General features: G+C 37.9%; 1 protein-coding gene across 1 annotated transcript in view; it reads right to left on the reverse strand.

The window, feature by feature from the left end:
- Positions 1-22006, reverse strand: part of Dtd (D-aminoacyl-tRNA deacylase) — a 42384-nt gene that overhangs the window by 13338 nt on the left and 7040 nt on the right. Inside the window, exon 3 of the mRNA XM_067153728.2 lies at positions 15390-15625. Coding sequence (XP_067009829.2) covers positions 15390-15625 — 236 coding nt within the window. The remainder of the gene's footprint in view (positions 1-15389; positions 15626-22006) is intronic.

Raw genomic sequence — 22006 nt, forward strand, 5'->3', positions numbered from 1 at the left:
GATTTCTGGACAGAGCCTTTGTGAGAACAACAGAGGAGCAATGAGGGAAGAAGCCAGAATGTGCCAGCACATGTATGATGTCATACTTGCAGGACCTGCCTGGGCAGTAGGGGTTTTAGATGGGGAGAAACTAAAATTAGAGAATAACTGATTTACTTTTCTTTTATCTCTTCTCTCTCATTCTCCTGCGTAGCCTTCAATTCGTCTATCTTCTCTTATTTTGTCTTACATTTATTTACATGATATATATTTGCATCTTACGTGAATTTAACTTACCGGTTATAAATTCCTGGCGATGGGTCGATTTGAACCACCACTCTTGAAGTCCATAGTCTTTTTAGCGTTGTCACTCAGCTAAAATGTCACTTGAGAGGTAATTGTAAAAAGTCTTATATATAGGCTGTACAGATACATAGTACATTACCATTAAGCATTGTGAAGTAATTCGTCTTTACCATGAAAGACATCATCGTCGTACATGATTGAATTACTATCAACATATCTTAGAGAAACTATAAAGTACATGAAACCCAAATTATGAGTTTCATTTCCACGACACATTCCTCCTATAAAAAGGAGACCATGTAGCTTATCCACCTTCATTTCAGCCACATAAATTTTCAGCAAAAATTGCAAAATCACAGTAGAGGACAAATACAATTTTGTAAGTAGAAATAGTCCGGAACATAGATTAGTGAGGTTGGACATCCTGCCTGTCATCGTTCATGAGTAGCTGTTGAACATGCTGTCTGTATGTATGTGTATGATGGGATACTGTGCTTGTCAAAACTAGTAAGTTGCTATTTTACACAATAATAATACAATAATTTTACACAATAATAGAGAAATTAACCATGGGTGGTTAAAATTCCTGACCCTGCCAGGAATCGAACCCGGGACCCTGTGACCAAAGGCCAGCACGCTAACCATTTAGCCATGAAGATGGACAATAAAAGTGAAAAACCAAAGTTCACTGCAGCTATTGTTGACTGGATATTTCCTCTTTTTAAAGAACAGTGAGTACCATGAATTAATATCCTGTTTTATTGATTCCTGTAAACTTTGTACGTACGGTGTTGGTTCGCCAGTTCCTGGAGTATCTACTGGATGAAAACTTTATAGACCAATTGATTCAGTTTTATGTTTATTGTATTCGTCATCACGACAGTGGTTTCATTGACAACAGTTGGTCAAGTACAAATCCTGTCGAACTTAACCTAACCCTGCGACAATCAGAGGTTTTTGGTAAAATACAATGGTTTTGTCACAAGCCAATAGCTATGGGCCTGCTGGCCGAGAACGCCCCCAGACCCCCCTTTGCTTGCGACTATCCCAATGGTGTTGTCACTAGCAGGACCTACCCAAACCAGCCAAATTGCCTTGTCACTAGCCAGACGTGACGAAACCCACTGGTCTTGTTACTGCGCGGACCTAGCCAATCCACACCAACGGTTTCATCATTAGTTGGACGTATCTCATATTCTGTCATGTTCTTGTCACTAGCCATGGTTATGGTCTTCTTACGTCATGTTCCCTTTCACAAACCAGTTATTAAAGTTTCACCCAATCTAGTCACCCCTTGATGCTATATTTAATCTATGTTCACAGCTTTAAAATTTCTCAGCTCCATATTCATCATGATCCTTACTCTCCTATGTTAGTCCAACCCTTGTCCCGTTTCCCTACGGGGTCGGGTATGAGGTGAGATGAATCTGTCATGGCGGGTTTTTATGACCGGATGCCCTTCCTGACGTCAACCTCATCAGAGGAGTTAATGAGATGAAATGAATGATGTGATATATGATAGTAGGGAAAGGATGAAACCCGGTGCCAGCACATAGCCTACTCCTGTCGAATAGCACCAAGGGGTCTGCTCAAGGCTTAACGCCTCCATCCGACGGAAGAATCACCATTAACAGCATCATATGCCCTCACTCCATATTAGCACTGCAGAGAGGTTTGGAATTTAATCAAGGCTTTTGGCACGCAATCTAGTGATTAGAAATGATCCTTACTCTCCTATAACAGAGCATTTATGTTAATACTTTCACAGTCTTTCTTCATTATGATGATATGCGGACTGTCCTTTTTAAAAGTCTCAGACCGGGAGAGTTGGCCATGCGGTTAGGAGCGCGCAGCTGTGAACTCGCATCCGGGAGATAGCAGGTTCGAACCCCACTGTTGGCAGCCCTGAAGATGGTTTTCCGTGGTTTCCCATTTTTCACACCTTAATTGAGGCCACGGCCACTTTCTTCCCATTCCTAGGCCTTTCCTGTCGCATCGTCACCATAAGACCTATCTGTGTCGTGCGACGTAAACCAAATTGTAAAAGAAAAAAAAGTGAAAATGGTAAAGTGCAGAAAACCATCTCCACGAATGCCAATCTCAAAGTTCATAGTCTCTTTAGCGTTGTCCCTCAGCTGAAATGTCTTGAGAGGTAATTGTAAAAACTTTTATATATAGGCTGTACAGAAACATAGTACATTACCAATTCCATCTCGATAGCTATGAGTGCGTAGCGGTCTCGCTCTATAGACATATCATATTATAGTGAAAAAATTTGTTTTCAAACAAAACATCTGTCCCGCATGAAGGTCCAGAAGGAAAATACTTTCATTGACATTCGTATTTATGTGTTCACCACCCCAGTAGGCTTAACATGAGTGACAGGGGTTTTACGTAATTTGGAAGGAATGTTTTGCGTATGATAAATGAGTACCAGGTTAACTCCTGGGGGCAAAGGCGGTTGTGTATAGAGCTAACCACTCTGAATGAATTGTTGTATGGCTTTTAGCGCCGGGATATCCCAGAACGGGTTCGGCTCGCCAGGTGCAGGTCTTTCTATTTGACACCTGTAGGCGACCTGTGCGTCATGATGAGGATGAAATGATGATGAACACAACCACATACACCCAGCCCCCGTACCATTGGAATTAACCAATTAAGGTTAAAATCCCCGACCCGGCCGGGAATCGAACCCGGGACCCTCTGAACCGAAGGCCAGTATGCTGACCGTTCAGCCAACGAGTCGGACAGCTAACCACTCTACCCCACCAAGTGCCAATGTTATGGATAGTGGAAACCTTCCAATGGCCTTCATGGTTTGTACGGAGATGACTTTGCTTTTCACGTTTTAAATACTACTACTCATGTTTATTCATACTCCTGCCTTGTAATTCAGTGACCATGGAATGGCTCTTGATGTAAATTATATTTATTTCCATTTTCCTTATTTCCTCAATGCACACTTTTATTGTTATTATTATTACTACATATCCCTTAAAATGTAAATAAACCAATATTTAATATAGTAAATGATGCTTATCTCTTTGGATTAATTTATTTCGTTTCATATTGTTATTGCTATGACAACATGACTTCTTTATGATGTAAATAAATATAAAATAAAAGTATTTCTTCCCAAATATAATTGTTATACCTGCACCAATCAGACAACCGACTAGGGAAGTATTTTTTTATTAAGGTACATAATGTTCTTACATACATGTCTAATTGAAGAACTGAAGATCCATATACAGGTAAGTGGGTCGCCCTATGGTAGAAGTCATAACTGTGTAATTTGGGAGAGAGCAAGCCATGTGGTACGCCTATTATGCATCATAAGAAACTGAGAGAACTGGGTGTGCAGTTCGATCACATTGCTGTGAGCTTGCTTTCAGGAGATCGTGGATTCAAACCCCACAGTCGGCAGGTCTGAAGGTTTTTGTTTTTTTGTTTTTTGTTTGTGGTTCCCTCATTTTTATTTCAGGCTAATGCTGTGGCTTTATTAAGCCAATGACCACTTATTTTCATTTTAAGTCCTAGCCCTCTTTCCTATCCCATTCTTGTCTTACAACCTGTCTTTATGTGATTTAAGCCAATATAAATGTAAAAATCTGGTAATGTTGTTTGACTCATTAGTGCCCCTGTACATTTCCTGGTTTTCCCTAATGATGTAAGCTTGAGATACACCAACTTGCAAGCTGAAAATATGTTTCAAATGTCCCCCCATCCCCTACTGCTTATTGAAGAAAGAAGAAGACAACATCCAAGCAAAAGGAAGGACACTGGGCTGAGTGGCTCAGAGGGCTGAGGTGCTGGCCTTCTGACCTCAACTGAGCAGGTTCGATCCTGGCTCGGTCCGGAGGTATTTGAAGGTATTCAAATATATCAGTCTCATGTCCATAGATTTACTGGCACATAAAAGAACTCCTGCAGGACAAAATTCCGGCACCTCAGCATCTCCGAAAACCGTAAAAGTACTTAGTGGGATGCAAAGTTATTAGCATTATTATTAAAAGGAAGGACTGATATATCCTATGTAGTAAGTCCTTGAACTTATAGAAATTGCAATGAATTATACAATCTAGATTCGCTCTCTCTCTTGCTCTCCCCTCCCTTTAAGAATACAGTTGTAGTAATGCGTACATCAGAATATAGGCAGGAAATGTTTAAAATGAATTTAAGCGAGTGAAGGAGAGAATGTATGACTAGCTCAGGTTGGTGGGTTCGAGTCCGGCAGTATTTGAAAGTGCTCAAATACGCCACTCATGTCTAGATCTACTGGTACAAAAAAGAACTCTTGCAGGACAAAATTCTGGCACCTCAGCGTATATGAAAACAATAGAAGTAGTTAGTAGAACTAATAACATTATTATTCTCAATTCCGCAGTGAGCTTGAAACCTGACTTAATTTCCGTTCACGTAGCTTGGCACATTAGTGCTCCTATATGTTTCCTCGATAAGCTTGAAGATATAACCAGCCTGCAAGCTGAAAATATGCCCAATAATCTCTCTCTTTACTGGTTATTAAAGAGAGAAAGAAACGTTCGTGCAAAAGAAAGGAAATTAAAATTATAAAATCCTTTTATTAACAACCACCTACTCAATACAATACATTACTCATTGACTTATAAAATAATCATGAGGTGTCTTAAATAATGGAACATGTTTCGTTCGACATAGCGAACATCATCAGCCGTTATTTTATAAAGATTAGGTCAGGGCCCTGAGCTGAAATGATAAAAAATGTTAAAAGAGTGACAATGCCGTAATCAAAAGTAAAATGATAACATTAGACTTGAAATTGTAACAAATATGTACAGATTAACAGCAAGTATTTGTAGTGGAATACATTGAACGATGGTAGTCTGTAAGGTTAAAACAATCATGAGGTTGTTAAAGTAAAAAAATAGATACAGTGGACCTTAAAATATATGTCAATGCGTGAAGCGTGGATTAATTATTGACGATGGAGTTCTTTAAATTGAGCAAAAACAAAAGTTGAAATAGAGTTATTGAATAGTACGAGTCAAACTGAACCAGTAAAAGGTGCATGGCGACGAAACTAAGGTTGATATGACATGAACTCCAGTAGTTAGGAATTCTGTAGGAGAGCCAAACACAATGCCAGAGGAAATACAAGTTGAACTAGTCCGTATTTACATGCTAGCAGTAAAATTAATCGTATACAACGTAGGACACCAATGGTGGACTCGTTAAAGAGTAACTATAATCTTGAAAGTAGGGAGAGTTCCAGCAAACCAGAGATGAATGGAGCAGATTATGGCACAATTGGAGTTAGACATCTGGAAAGAAAGAAAAGGGAGGAAAAATGAAGTTATGTTATAACGAAGAAGAAAAAAAAAATTTGAAAAAGGAGGCTTACCCTTGGGACTAGTGTGAGGTGTTCGCTAGCGTTGGCTGCGTGAGGCAAACTGGCGAATAACCTTATTGCTGCTTCTAGTGTTGTATGTATGTATACGTAGAGGCGGGGAGTGAGTCATGTGAGGAGGAGGGGTGACCGATTCCTTGGGCGGGTCGGGTATTCGTGGAGGGGGTGTCGCATGAGAGGGCAGTAGAGTAGTAGTTGTTGTATAATTAACAGTTGTATAATTAAAGATTCTCGTAAAGTTATTATTATTTATATTGAAAAGAGAGAGTAGTTCTGGAATTTTCTCGATTATTGGACTTTTAATTTCTGAAGTATCATTTAAATTTTGATTTCCGTTAAAATGCTGGTCTAGGAATATGTAAATGTTCTCAAACTCTGTCATAAGTTTACTTTTATTGACGTATTTCAAGATTTGAAGGTCTTTTTCAATTGTAGTAAAACTGTGGCCAGTCTCTTCCATATGGGTGCTCATGGTGGAATACTTTTTATGTTTCGAAGCGTTGTAGTGTTCAAGGTATCTGGTCATAAAGCTACGTCCAGTCTGTCCGATATAGGAGAATCCACAATGGGTGCATTTAAGCCTATAGATACCAGAGTTCGAGAATTTATTGTGATTAATGTTGACTATATTTGAATTGAAGAATATATTACGGTTCGTATATCGGGTTCTATAAGCGATAGTAATATCGTATTTCTTTAGAGGGTTAGTAACTTGAAATAGGCCTGGATTCGTGTAGGTGAAGGGAGCATATTTAGTTTTTTTAGGCGTGTCTGGAATCAATTTCGTTGCGGTTTTTAATTTATCTTGTTAATGATTTTATTAATCATTAAGGGATTATAGCCGTTAATTCTGGCCAAATCCTTAATATAGTTTAGTTCTTTTTTGCGATTTTCAGTTGTCAGAGGGAATTTTAATGCTCTATAGACAAGACTAAAAAATGCAGCTTGTTTATGAGATTGCAGATGTAAGGAATCGTTTCTTATAGTGATGGGGGCACAAGAAGGCTTTCTAAATATTTGAAAAATGAACTTATTATTCTCTCTTGAAACGTTTAAGTCCAAAAAGTTTAGAGAACCATTGATCTCGTCTTCCTTAGTGAATTTGACATCATTGTCAAGCTCATTAAGGGATGTTAGCACACTGTGACTATCATTTTTCTGGGTATCTATAATGGCAAAAGTGTCATCAACATACCTTAACCATAATTGAAGACCATTAATATTATTGATTATTTTGTTATTTTCCAAATCATCCAAAAAGACATTAGCTAGAATGCCCGAGATCGGGTCACCCATTGCTAGGCCCTTTTGATGATATATTCTATTATTGAAGGTGAAATAGTTATTATTAAGTACAAATTCTAACAGACTGATGAAATTATCTATTTCGCATTTGCTAAGGTTACTGTGTTTTAAAAGGTTTGATTTAATAATCTTGACAGTTTTGCTTACCGGAATATTGGAATACATATTGGTAATATCATAGGATACCATTATATGATTATGCTCAAGATTGAATTTCAATAAATTTTCACAAAATTCGACGGAATTTCTTATATAGGCTGTATTATTGAATTTAAAGTGTTTACTGAGAAAATTATGCAAAAATTTTGAAACTTTGTAAGAAGGGCTGTTCATGCAGTTGATAATAGGGCGTATAGTACGTCTTTTTTATGGATTTTTGGCAAAGCTTTTGCAGTTGGAAGTTTTGGGTTCATTCTTCTTCTTCTTCTTCTTCTTTTATGACCACATAGGATCACTTTAGTCAGTCCGTCGTTCAGGTCTCTTTGAAGGGATTGTTCGGGCTTTGTGGTCCTCCCAGTACTTCTTCAGACGCTCCGATCTTCGTGCCCTTTCCTCAGTTGAAAATGTGCGTGTTGTTGGTTTGTTTTGTGTAAGGGTAAAGCGGAGGTTTGTATTCTTGAGTTTTGTATTCAATTTTATCTTATTTTTGGTGTCTTCTGTTGTAAGGCCTATTTCCTTCAGATCCTCTCTTACTTCTCTGATCCATTTACATCCTGTTGTGGTATTTTTTGAGACGAGATTGTGTTGTACTAGTTGTTTCAGAAGTCTCGAGTCCTGCATCCTCATGATATGTCCAAAGAATCCCAGTCTCCTCTTACGCATAGTATCTGTAATGGGTTCTAGCTCTTTGTACACGACTTTGTTAGGTATTAACCACCACTGTCCATCTTTCTGATATTTTTTGTTGATACAGGTTCTTCCAATCCTCCTTTCAATTTTCTGAAGTCTGTCAGTCTTTGATTGTTTATTCAGGTAAAAGAGTGTTTCTGCTGCATATGTAGCTTCTGGTTTTATAACTGTGTTGTAGTGTTTTATTTTTGTATTTATTGATAGACATTTCTTTTTGTAGATATCCCATGTTAATTTTTGTGCTTTAGCTAATCTATTTGTTCTTACTTGGATTGAGATTTTTTCATTTAAGTTATGTGTTATTACTTCTCCAAGATATTTAAACTGAGTTACTATTTTGATTTTATTACCATTTATGGTGACTTCTTTTAGCTGTGTTGGTTTTTGGGGCATAATTTCTGTTTTTTCAAATGATATTTTGAGGCCAATTTTATTTGCAATGTTTTGAAGTTCTGATATCTGGGTTTTTGCTTCTTTTATGTCCACTGCTAGTAATGCTAAATCGTCAGCAAAACCCAGGCAATTTGTTTTGATTTTTCGGCCAATCTTTATTTTGGGGGGACATTTTCTAAACCATTCCCTCATTACCATTTCTAGAGCACAGTTAAATAATAGTGGTGAGAGCCCATCTCCCTGCCGTAGTCCAGTTTTAATTTCAAATGTCTCTGATGTTTCACCCCTAAACTTCACTTTTGACTTGGTATTGGTGAGAGTCAATTTTATCATGTTTATTAATTTGGGGTGTAGTCCAAGGTGTCTTAAAATTTTAAACAGAGATTCTCTATGGATGCAATCATAAGCTTTCTTGAAATCTACAAATGTTATCACCATATCTCTGTTTCTTCTCCTGTTATAGTCCATTATCAACTTAAGACTCATGATCTGATCAGGACAGCTCCTCCAGGGTCTGAAACCTCCTTGATATTCTCCTAGTTCTTTCTCAAGTTGTAAACTTATCCTATTAAGGATGATTATTGAAAATATTTTGTATGTTATGTCTAGGAGAGAGATTCCCCTGTAGTTATTAGGGTCGGTTTTGTCCCCTTTTTTGTGCAGAGGATGAATGAGGGCTGTTGTCCAGTGTTCTGGTAGTTCTTCTTTAATCCAGATAGAGACAAGTTGTTGATGGAGGGCAACTTTTGCTGAGGTTCCTGCATATTTCCAGATTTCCGCAAAGGTCTGATCTTCTCCTGGCGCTTTGTAGTTTTTTAATTTATTCAGAGCTTGGTAGACTTCCTTTATTGTGGGGGGATTGATGTTTTCTGGTGATGTTTTTATCGGGGTGTTGGTGTCCAAATGAAGGAGTTCTGTAGGTTCCTCACAATTTAAAAGCTTGTTGAAATGTTTAGCCAGAATTTCTGCATTGTCTTTATTGTTATGGGCCAGCTTACCATCTTCATCCTTCATCAGTAGGGTCGGGGGTTCATATTTTTGGAGCTGCTTTCTGAAGGTTTTGTAGTAGTCCCTTGATTTAGTTTTACTGAACTGTTCTTCAATTAACTGCAGGGTGTCCTTATGATGTTGTCTTTTTATTCTTCTTAAGACTTGGGTAGTTTCTTTTCTCTGTTTTACTAGCTTTTGATAGGATATTTCTGTCTTTTGGGACTGATGTAATAGCCATGCCTGATGTCTTTTCTCCACTGTTTCATCACATTCACTGTTCCACCATTGGTGTTTTTTACGTGGTTTAATTGGAGCTAGGTCTTCTGCAATTTGTTTAAGGTTGTGTACTAAGTCTTCAAGTTTGTCTGTGATTTTTATTTTTTCAGTTGCTTTCTGGTAATTTTTGTTGTTGATTAGCTGGGTAGGATCTATTTTTCTTTTAGTTTTAAGGGCTTGCTTTTGTTGTCTCCTCTGGGGAGTGAGTTTAATTTTAATTTTAACTACGTAGTGATCTGAACCTGTGTCTATTCCTCGGAGGACTTTGACGTTATAGATCTCTTTGTGGTGGTATTTGTCCATGCAGACGTGGTCCAGTTGCCATTCTCCTTTAGTGTAGTCAGGGTGTTTCCATGTTTTGAGTTTTTGAGGTTTCCTCTTAAAACATGTAGATTTTGAGATTAAATTATGGTTTCTACACAGGTCAACTAGTCTCTCTCCATTTTTATTTGTTTTCTTGTGTGCTGGCCATTTTCCGATGATGTCACGGTATTTTCCTTCTCTGCCTAGTTGAGCGTTGAAGTCGCCTATTAATAATTTTATATGGTGTTTGGGGATGTTATCTATGGTCTGGTCCAATAGGTCCCAAAATTCTCCTGTTTCCTCCTGGTCTTTTGAGGAGTTGTTTTTATCATTAGTGGGAGCATGGGCATTTATTATAGTATAGATTTTATTAGATGCCTTTAAGGTGAGCGTTGAGAGTCGTGGAGACTGTGATCTGAATTCTTGAACTGAGTTCATTATTTTAAGGCTGACCAAAAATCCTGTTCCAAATTGTGGGACATTCTTCATCACTCTCTTCCCGGGTATACCTTTATAAAGTCTGTACCCTTGAGATTCCAAGGCATCCTGGTCAGTGTTTCTAATTTCCTGTAATCCCATGATAAGAATTTTGTGTTGGTCCATTATGTCGGTGATCACTTTTAGTTTACCGGTTTGCATGAGTGAGTTTATGTTGTGTGTAGAGAAGTATGTTATCTGCTTTGGTCTGATTCTTGATTTTGTCTCATTCGTGTATGTAGTACTGGGGTATTTCCGTGCCTCCGACTTCACGGTATCTTTCAGGTGGCAGCCCACCGTATCCGAATGCTGCCTTCTCTGAACTCTTGGTTCAGCCGGTGGAGTATTCCTTAAAAGACCTTCCATGGTTGACTGTCAAGGTGTCACCTGTGTGGGACTAGGTCCCGAATTACAACTCTGGATGTGATCCAGTGAGGTGATAATGAGGCCGCTCCTCTGGAGTACAGACGCCTTGTGCAGCCGCCCCTAACCTGGAGAACAGACGCTGCATAATGGATTCCAGTGGCATTTCCTCCACTGTGGGGACCATCACCCCACCCAAAGGGGCTCATTCGCCCGAAGCCGTTGGCCCCCTTAGGGAGTCAGGTTATTTCCCGCCGCCCAACACTCGGCGTTGGCAATTTTACAGCTGGGTGCCAGACCAGCAAACCCTCCTCCTTTCTCATTCCGGACTTGGGACCGGACAATGGCGGAGTTTGGGTTCATTATTATAAGTTTCTGATATTCGTGTTCTTGTAATAAGAACGGTAGATTCTTCAATAGGTTCTTCAAACTTCGTTGGATTTTGGGGGTGGGATCTTTATTAATAATAGTAAAACTGCTATTAGCGAAGAAATCTTCGTTTTTTTAAAATGTAATCATCTTTATGTAGTAATACTATGGTGGGACCTTTATCAGCTTTAGTAACGATGATATTATTATTATTAATTTTATTTCTTACATCATGTATTTGTTTGCTAAGGGTCAGATTCGAGGTAGTTTTCAATTCCTTCGCCAGAAAAGGAAGCTTTTTCTTTATTTCATATTTAATGTCTTTATGCACTTCTACGGGGAGTTTTTGAATGTTAGATTCAATTTCCGCGACTGTAGTAATCAGATCGTCGGTTTTTTTCGGGTTAGGCCAATTAAATTTCAGGCCTTTATCAAGGAGGGATAGTTCATTATCTGAAAAGTCGGTATTAGATAAGTTCACCGTTGTAGGCAAATGATTTAAGTCGGTGGAAGGGAGGTTAGTTTTACTGTTGACACTACTCAGTTTATTCTTAGTGTTTTGCAATTGTATCAGTTTATTGTCTAATGTTGTCTGTTTTTTCTTCACTTTTCATTACTTACTTTACTTCACTTACCTTTTCATTGACAAACCTGGAGTATGAGCTCCATTCTAGTGGGGACATACTAGAGGATATTTCAAGATGCGTCTTATAAAGCTGTAGGTTTAGGAACGATTTCTTTTTGTAATGCGCCTTGATTTCGTTTTTTAACCAAAATTCATTAACTTTCTTTTGAGTTTTACGTGAATCAGAAGTCGAAAAGTTTTTTCTTTGACAGACTGGACGTAGCTTTTTGACCAGATACCTTGAACACTACAACGCTTCGAAACATAAAAAGTATTCCTCCATGAGCACCCATATGGAAGAGACTGGCCACAGTTTTACTACAATTGAAAAAGACCTTCAAATCTTGAAATACGTCAATAAAAGTAAACTTATGACAGAGTTTGAGAACATTTACATATTCCTAGACCAGCATTTTAACGGAAATCAAAATTTAAATGATACTTCAGAAATTAAAAGTCCAATAATCGAGAAAATTCCAGAACTACTCTCTCTTTTCAATATAAATAATAATAACTTTACGAGAATCTTTAATTATACAACTGTTAATTATACAACAACTACTACTCTACTGCCCTCTCATGCGACACCCCCTCCACGAATACCCGACCCGCCCAAGGAATCGGTCACCCCTCCTCCTCACATGACTCACTCCCCGCCTCTACGTATACATACATACAACACTAGAAGCAGCAATAAGGTTATTCGCCAGTTTGCCTCACGCAGCCAACGCTAGCGAACACCTCACACTAGTCCCAAGGGTAAGCCTCCTTTTTCAATTTTTTTTTTTCTTCTTCGTTATAACATAACTTCATTTTTCCTCCCTTTTCTTTCTTTCCAGATGTCTAACTCCAATTGTGCCATAATCTGCTCCATTCATCTCTGGTTTGCTGGAACTCTCCCTACTTTCAAGATTATAGTTACTCTTTAACGAGTCCACCATTGGTGTCCTACGTTGTATACGATTAATTTTACTGCTAGCGTGTAAATACGGACTAGTTCAACTTGTATTTCCTCTGGCATTGTGTTTGGCTCTCCTACAGAATTCCTAACTACTGGAGTTCATGTCATATCAACCTTAGTTTCGTCGCCATGCGCCTTTTAACTGGTTCAGTTTGACTCGTACTATTCAATAACTCTATTTCAACTTTTGTTTTTGCTCAATTTAAAGAACTCCATCGTCAATAATTAATCCACGCTTCACGCATTGACATATATTTTAAGGTCCACTGTATCTATTTTTTTACTTTAACAACCTCATGATTGTTTTAACCTTACAGACTACCATCGTTCAATGTATTCCACTACAAATACTTGCTGTTAATCTGTACATATTTGTTACAATTTCAAGTCTAATGTTATCATTTTACTTTTTATTACGGCATTGTCACTCTTTTAACATTTTTTATCATTTCAGCTCAGGGCCCTGACCTAATCTTTATAAATTAACGGCTGATGATGTTCGCTATGTCGAACGAAACATGTTCCATTATTTAAGACACCTCATGATTATTTTATAATTCAATGAGTAATGTATTGTATTGAGTAGGTGGTTGTTAATAAAAGGATTTTATAATTTTAATATATCGTCCTCAATACGGTTCTATTATGAGATTAATTACATGTAAAGAAAGGAAAGACTTTACGTAATGTCTGGAACTTTCAAAAATCACACTATAAAGACTTATTAAATAAATTGCATCATTTAACACGCCCCTCTTTTCAAGAATATGGCTATAGTAGGCCTACTGTATATCAAAATAAAGACAGAAATATGTAACATTTATTTGAGTGAAAAAGTGTGTTTATTTCCTTAATTCCTCATTGAGTGTGGAAAATGACTTATTATGAATATCTTGATTTTTTTCATCTTACTTTTATCATTTACTAAGGTAGGGGAACATTCATTATCGATGCTTACATTGAAGTTAGTTTGTTATGGTTATGTCTGGTGATTTTAATATGTAAATAGGCAGGTTGGCAGCAGTAATAATAATAATAATAATAATAATAATAATAATAATAATAATAATAATAATAATAATAATAATAATCGTATGGCCTCAGCTACAGTGTGCAGACATTTCAATTTGATGCCATCTGGCTGTCTGCTCTTCAATTTCGACGTTCCGTTTTACTCTAGGCCCACTAGATGGCAGACCGAGTAAACCGAAACTCTCTTGGGCGTCTATGGCTGAGATTTAATGAATTTTGTCGGGTAAACACCAAATGTGCCACCAGAGATCTTTTACATGCCAACATCGTACGACATGGAGTGTTGAATGGACTTTTTTCCGCCCTTCAAAAATCCGACTACCTCTGCCGGGTTTGAACCCGCTATCTTGGGATCTGGAGGCCGACACCCTACCACTGATCCACGGAGGCAGTGATCGGTCATTACAAAAAGGAGAAAAAAAAGAGAATCAGGCGGCGATATTTACTTTCTAGTACATGGCCTTATGTGGCGATTACTATACAGTCTGTCATGTCACACTTTCCCATTATCCTCACATCCTGCATCAAGACTGGAGAACCATCAAAATGGCTCTTCAGTAAGTGTTAATGCCTGCCCTCCTGATGAAACTGGGAAGCAGACATGAAGGAGGTGGAGAAGAAATAGACGTCAAGTCTGTGCACGGAACTGTGAAGTAAGATCGCGCACAACATCAATTTCTTCCAGCTAGTATCAAGAAGGAAGCAAAGGCTGAGGGTCCCACAGCGTTGTGCGTAACACACACTAAAACTCTAGTGTGAAGCACCTTCTACATTTAGGCCACGTATTATTTTAAAAAGATTAAGTTAGTTTGCAACATTTTATTTTCAATATGAAACAAGTTTCATTTTAGGTTTTTGACATGTTCTCTGCTACTCGTTGGGGCAGCCAGCTATGGCACTGCCTGCAAAGAAGGCTTGTTTTCTTGTTGCCACTTTACAGATTCTGTGTACGGGCTTAACAAGAACTGGAGGCAATCTCTCTGAAGATGTGAAGATTGTTCTTGTCATTTTGCATTCTTCTTTACATTCCTGTCTCTCTATACGGCGTGGTCAGGGCGAGTTGGCCGCGCAGCGGTGAGCTTACATCCAGGAGATAGTGGGTTCGAACCCCACTGCCAGCAGCTCTGAAGATGGTTTTCCATTTTCATACCAGGCAAATGCTGGGGCTATACCTTAATCAAGGCCACGGCCGCTTCCTTCACACTCATAGGCCTTTCACATCCCATTGTCACCATAAGACTTATCTGTGTTGGTGTAACGTAAAACAAATTGAAAAAAAAAGTACAGGGTGGTTCAGAAACAACATGAACCAAGTTAGAGGGTTGGTCGTGCTGATAAATAATTTGAAAGAAATTATTTGATATCTCACATCGTTGTTATTTTATTGGGTGTTGGAGTTAGCCAAGCGGATTCAAATGGACTTCGCGAGGCACTGCAGTTACTTAAGAATGGCTTGAGGGTCATGGCGTGAAATCAGCATCAAACACAAACACACCGTTGTCACCGCCACGTATTTCACGTTCAGGTTTAGCAAGGGATCTGATTGGCTAACTTGAGCAGCTGATAAAATGGCAACTGTGCGAAATATCGAAATATTTTTTTCAAATTATTTATCAGTAGGACCAACCCTCTAACGCTCATATTCCTGGTTCACGTTGTTTCCAACTGTCCTGTATATGAATTAGTACCTACTTAGATACCTATACACGTTGTCACATTCATTTTGGAGAATTAATCCATGCGGAAGGTTTTAGCAAAGTAGACATTCTTACCTTTAATTAATTCTGGTTGGTACTGACTGCGCATGCTGTCCAAGAAAGCCTTATAAAAGGCTTCTGACCGGTCAGCAGACATAGCATTGTGGAAATCCAACTTGTTTCCCTTCAGTGCATGATACAGCGTGAACTGACTAATGCAAAGTATTTCATATCCTTTGTCTTTCACACTGACGTCCCACCTCCTGCCATTTTCTCCATCAAATACCCGCAGGTTAATTAGTTTACGTACTCTGCAAGATAAAACAATTTCAAATATTATCATTAATTCTATTATTATTTCCTGCTTAGTGTGGAGAATTTGTGCAGTAACGGATCCTATCCAGGAAAAATAAAATAAAAAATAAACTCAGGAGGGTTGGGGCAGAAGTCATGGCAACTATTTTTCAATTACATTTGTACAGTGCTACCATACAATGGTCACATGACACTCATAGTACATGGACACAGCATGAGATGGCGGTGCCTTGGGCAGGTACCACACACAGGGCGATGGGACTGCAGTAGTGAGTCAGGCTTCGTGCAGAATTGAAGTGACGAGGCAAGAACAGCGTGAGTACAAGAAACTGTGGGTAATACTGCCGTTCCATATTGAAGTGCTGCGGGAGGGGCATCAGCATTTCAGCACGGACGTGAAACAAGCAGCGATGTGCAACAGTCCAGAAGACCTGTTAGTGTCCAGACCAATGTGTCGTGTGCAGTAAATTACCTAGTGCATGGACGTGGACAGGAGACGGATATTACTTGAGTTACAAGCCGAAGGAGGTTTTGAAGAACTTTTTTTTCCTTTTTTTTCTTTGTTATTTGCTTTACGTCACACCGACATAGATAGGTCTTATGGCAACGATGGGATAGGAAAGGCCTAGGAATGGGAAGGAAGCGGCCGTGGCCTTATTTAAGGTACAGCCCCAGCATTTGTCTGGTGTGAAAATGGGAAACCACGGAAAACCATCTTCAGGGCTGCCGACAGTGGGATTCGAACCCACTATCTCCCGGATGCAAGCTCACAGCTGTGCGCTCCTAACCGCACGGCCAACTCGCCCGGTGTTTTGAAGAACTAACCATCTACAGAATTTTATGGGAAGATATTCATCTGCAGATGCCATGTGCACTTACTGACACGGTATGCCATATACTCTGACTACTTGGCACTCTACCGGCAGGAAGGTGAGCAAATGCTGGAGAGAATAGTGACCATAGATGACCAGAGCTCAAATGCCAATCTACAGAACGGCGATATGCAGGATCACTACGAAGACAGAAGTTCCAGCAAAACCCTTCTCCCGTGAATTAAAACTCAGTCACAGACACCCAAGAGAGATTTGGTTTACTCTGCCATCTAATAGGCATAGAGTAAAACGGAACATCAAAACTGACAACCAGACAGTCAAATGGTATAAAAATTCCCTTGAAAAAAAGAAAAAAATTATAAAAGGGCCTCCTTAGCCAATACAAATCACATCTATTAAATTTTAAAATATTAGGATGCAAAGAAGGTACATGTTTCATCCATCACTAGGCCTTCTTCAGTAACAAAAATTAAAATACCATGACAGATAAAATGATGAATGATAATTTTCCCTTTTTTCCAAGGGAATTTTTATATAGTCAATATGGAACAATGGGAATATGAGATTCATAAAGAGCCACATGGTGTTGAATTAAAATGCCTACAAATGGTTGCTGAGGTCATACAATTATTATTACTGTTCAGTGAAATATTACTTTCCTTATACCTCAGTATCTGATTCAGTCTAATTTTTAGAAGTGATGTTACGCCGACGACCTGAAAATCCTACACCTGATGATTGTGATGAAATGCAGTCTGTTCTCAATTCGTGTGGTGACTGGGTTAAGAAATGGAATCTTTCTCCCAATGTTAAGAAGTGTAATACAATCCTCCTTTTAATTGCTAAAGCAGGGAATGAACACTGCCCATACCATCCAGGAAAATACATTGCAATCGGCTTCTCAGGTAACAGACTGTAAACTAACCTTCTCTGCTCACATTCAGGCACTAAAATCCCGTGCTATGCGTACCCTAGGCATTCTTTACAGGTTAGCTGAAATTAATGATATTAACGCCTTCAAATTATGCTTTGTCTCGTATATTCTCCCCATTAATGACTTTTGTTCCCCTATTTCGTCCTCATCTGCTATCACAAACATATCTCAACTAAATAGTATTTTTAACTTTTTCACTTTCATTGTTAAGACTCGCAATCCTGTTTTTAAGAACAAAGCTAAATCTGACATTTTGAACTATCTGGCTGTACTTGACCTGAGAAGCCGTTTACAGTTCTCCGATCTATTTCACCTCCATAAAATAATGAATGGCTACACCAAATGTAAAACTCTTCCGGCGTACTTCCCTATATTTAAATCTAAGAATTTCATTTTTTGTCCGTATTGAACTGAGAATGTAAGATAGGTAACTTAAAGGGTCCACCTTTTCAATACAAATCTATATATTTAAAAAATTGATGAAAACTAAAGTCGGTCAGTACGGCCATTCTATCCGGTCGATTTCCTTCATTTTTTTTAAAACTGAAAGGTATTCATGCACAGATTTGTCACCAGGCACTATAAATCACTTAACTTTTGCCTTCCTCAAATTATTTGATTTTTTCAATTTTTTGTCCCTTTGAAGGTATCATATCTTTGGCTCTAATTGAGGTACGGAGTTCGTTTTGACCTAAGAACACTCACAAGTCAGTGGATCATTGGTTGATTCTGAGGAAAGTTATGAGTGCACATTCAATTTGACGTCCCATCTCTTCAGCATTTTTTTTTCTCATTGAAGCAATTAAATCTTTCGTTCTAATTGAGGTACACAGTTCGTTTTGGTCTAAAAACACTCAGTGGATCAAGCGCTTTCTTTTGAGCTAATAACTACTTAAACTGCTAGATTCTGAGAAAATTTATGAGTACATTTGTCTCCACGACGAAGATCTTTCAAGGACTTTTCAACAATTCAACGCGTAGTGTTGTTCCAAGGAACGTTTAATTCAATTTCTTTGCATGATATATTTTCAAGTGTTTTGTTGACATAATATTACATTCTATTACCGCAGCAGATCATGTCCTTTATTTCATTAAGTTGGAACTTGGCAAATACATCCGTGAGGAGGGTAACGAACAACACCATACTTTGCACATTGCGGGCGGAGCCAGCGGGAAACTGCTAATCTATATATTAAAAAAAAATTATGAAAACTAAAGTCAGTCATTCTGGCTATTCTATCTGGTCGATTTCCTTCATTTTTTTTTTAACTGAAAGGTATTCATGCACAGATTTGTCATCAGGTACTATAAATCACTTAACTTTTGCCTTCCTCAAGTTATTTGATTTTTTTCAATTTTTTGTCTCTTTGAAGCAACCACATCTTTGGTTCTAATTGAGGTACGGAGTTCGTTTTGGCCGAAGAACACTCAGTGGATCAAGCTCTTGCTTTTGAGGTAATATCTACTTAAGTTGGTAGATTTTTAGAAAAGTTATGAGTACATTTGTCTCCATGACAAAGATCTCTGAAGGACTTTTTAACAGTTCGCGCATAGTGTTGTTCCAATGAACGTTTCATTCAGTTTCTTTGTGTGATGTATTTTCAAGTGTTTTGTTGACATAATATTACATTCTATTACCACAGCAGATCATGTGCTTTATTTCATTAACTCGAAACTTTGGAAATACATCCGTGAGGATAGTAACGAACTTTGTACATTGCGGGCGGAGCCAGCGGGAAACTGCTAGTAATGTTATAATGTTTATTTACAACATTTTTTACTTGGAACTAGTTTCAACGCTATTTAGCGTCATCTTCAGCCAAAATGCGAGAAATAGGCATAGGCGTATACATGCAGACATGTACATTACACAAAATGTTGCATCATTATGATTAAATAAGAGTAAAAGAGACATGAAATAGTGAATTACAAGGTCAGAAATTGTCAGTTATCAAAATGGTCCATGAAGGGTGAATCAAAATCTGTACAAACATGAGTTAGGAATCAAAAACACAATCCTCCAAAAACATACAACACAACAAAACCACACGGAAGTTCGAGATGAACTTGGCATTAAAGATTCAAATTTTTCAGACACTCTTCCATTGAATGTCGCCTGCCACGAGTGTAGTATAAAACATAAGTTAGGGTTCAATAAACATAATCTTCTCAAAAATTCTTTTAAAAAATTTAGGATTGAGATGAACTTGGCAGTTAAGGATTCAAATTTGTAGTCAATTTTCCACTAAGCGTCAATTCAAAACCAGCTGCGAAGGGTGAAATAAAATTGTACAAGCACGAGTTTGGACTCGATAAACGCAATCTTTTGAAATACATGTAACGCATTTGAACTTTGTGTAAGCTTGAGATGAACTTGGCACTTAAAGATTCACATTTGTAGTGATTGTTCATTAAATGTCACTTGTTGAGGGTGTAGTAAACATTTTCATTTGACAAGAATACAAACTTCAAATTATGTAAAACGTTCTTCTGAGAGCTTTGAAGTTGACTGTGCTATTATCTGTTTACTACATACTTGGGTTTTGAAATGTTATATGCATTTTTAAAAGTTGAAGTGTCTACAAATTTTGAATCTTGAACTGCCAAGTTCATCTCGAACTTACACAAAATTTGAATGTGTTATATGTATTTAGAAGTTAGTGTTTATTGAGTCCTAACTCGTGTTTGTTATAATTCTATTTCAACCTTCATGGACTGTTTTGCTACAAATTTGAATCTTTAACTGCCAAGTTCATCTCGAACCAAAGGTTCATGTGCAATTTTGAGAAGATTGATTCTGTTAAGTCCTAACTCGTATTTGAACTACACTTGCACCAGCGACATTCAATGAATAAGTGAACACAAATCTTTAAGTGCCAAGTTCATCTCGAGCTTGCACAAAGTTCAAATGTGTTACATGTATTTCAAAAGATTGCGTTTATTGAGTCCAAACTTGTGCTTGTACAATTTTATTTCACCCTTCGCAGCTGGTTTTGAATTGATGCTTAGTGAAAAAGCGACTACAAATGTGAATCCTTAACTGCCAAGTTCATCTCAATCCTACATTTTTAAAAACGTTATGTGCATTTTTGAGAAGATTATGTTTATTGAACCCTAACTTATGTTTTATACTACACTCGTGGCAGGCGACAATCAATGGAAGAGTGTCTGAAAAATTTGAATCTTCAATGCCAAATTCATCTCGAACTTCCGCGTGGTTTTGTTGTGTTGTATGTTTTTGGGGGAATTGTGTTTTTGATTCCTAACTCATGTTTGTACAGATTTTGATTCACCCTTCATGGACCATTTTGATGACTGACAATTTCTGACCTTGTAATTCACTATTTCATGTCTCTTTTACTCTTATTCAATCATAATGATGCAACATTTTGTGTAATGTACATGTCTGCATGTATACGCCTATGCCTATTTCTCACATTTTGGCTGAAGATGACGCTAAATAGCGTTGAAACTAGTTCCAAGTAAAAATATGTTGTAAATAAACATTATAATATGTATTTGTATTGAAAAGGTGGACCCTTTAAGTTACCTATCTTATATACTTCCCTATACACGTTCCTCCTCGCCCAACATGCAACCGGTGCACTCATCATGTGTCCCGTCCGCGCCTAACCTTACAACAACATACTATCTTCTACCGTCTCCCTACTCTTGGTAACTCACTACCCGATTTTGACATATTCACACCTTTCACATCCTTCAAACAAGAAATTAAAAGATCCCTTTGAAGTCCCCTCCAGGTTTCCATTTTATTCCGTCCATCCAACCCTCGACCTTTCCTCTTCCTATTTCTGTAACTGAAACTTTCCTGTTATTGTTTCCTTGTTGTAACATTGTTATTGTTAATAATTTATTGTTGATACTTAATATTGTTGTTTATACTGATTGTTATCTTTTTATACTTATTTAAACTTATTATTATTATTATTATTATTATTATTATTATTATTATTATTATTATTAATAATGTCCATAGGCTGTATCTAATAAATAAATAAATAAATAAATAAATAAATAAATAAATAAATAAATAAATAAATAAATAAATAAATAAATAAATAAATAAATAAATAAATAAATAAAAATTTGAATACAATAAGCAATACTTCTGAGGTATGCTTTTACATGGTCACAGTCCTTATATTCTTGATAATTGCGCACTATTTCTGAAATATTTTTCTTCTTCTTCTTCTTTTCCTACCACTTTTTCCCACACCTGTGGGGTCGTGGGTGCAAACTGCGTCGCACATGGGGATTTGACCCTGTTTTACGGCCGGATGCCCTTCCTGACGCCAATCCTATATGGAGGGATGTAATCACTATTGCGTGTTTCTGTGATGGTTGGTAGTGTGCTATGTTGTCTGAAATGATGAGGAGAGTGTTGGGAGGGACACATACACCCAGTCCCCAAGCCAGAAGAATTAATCAGAAGCGATTAAAATCCCCGACCCGGCGGGGAATCAAACCCGGGACCGTCTGAACCAAAGGCCAGTACGCTGACCATTCAGCCAACAAGTCAGACTGTATTTCCGCAATCTCAACACTGAAAAACAGATGATGTCATGGGTTCACCTTGTCAATACTAATTA

This window comes from Anabrus simplex, chromosome 9, assembly GCF_040414725.1.
Source record: "Anabrus simplex isolate iqAnaSimp1 chromosome 9, ASM4041472v1, whole genome shotgun sequence".
In the NCBI taxonomy this organism is placed as follows: Eukaryota; Metazoa; Arthropoda; class Insecta; order Orthoptera; family Tettigoniidae; genus Anabrus; species Anabrus simplex.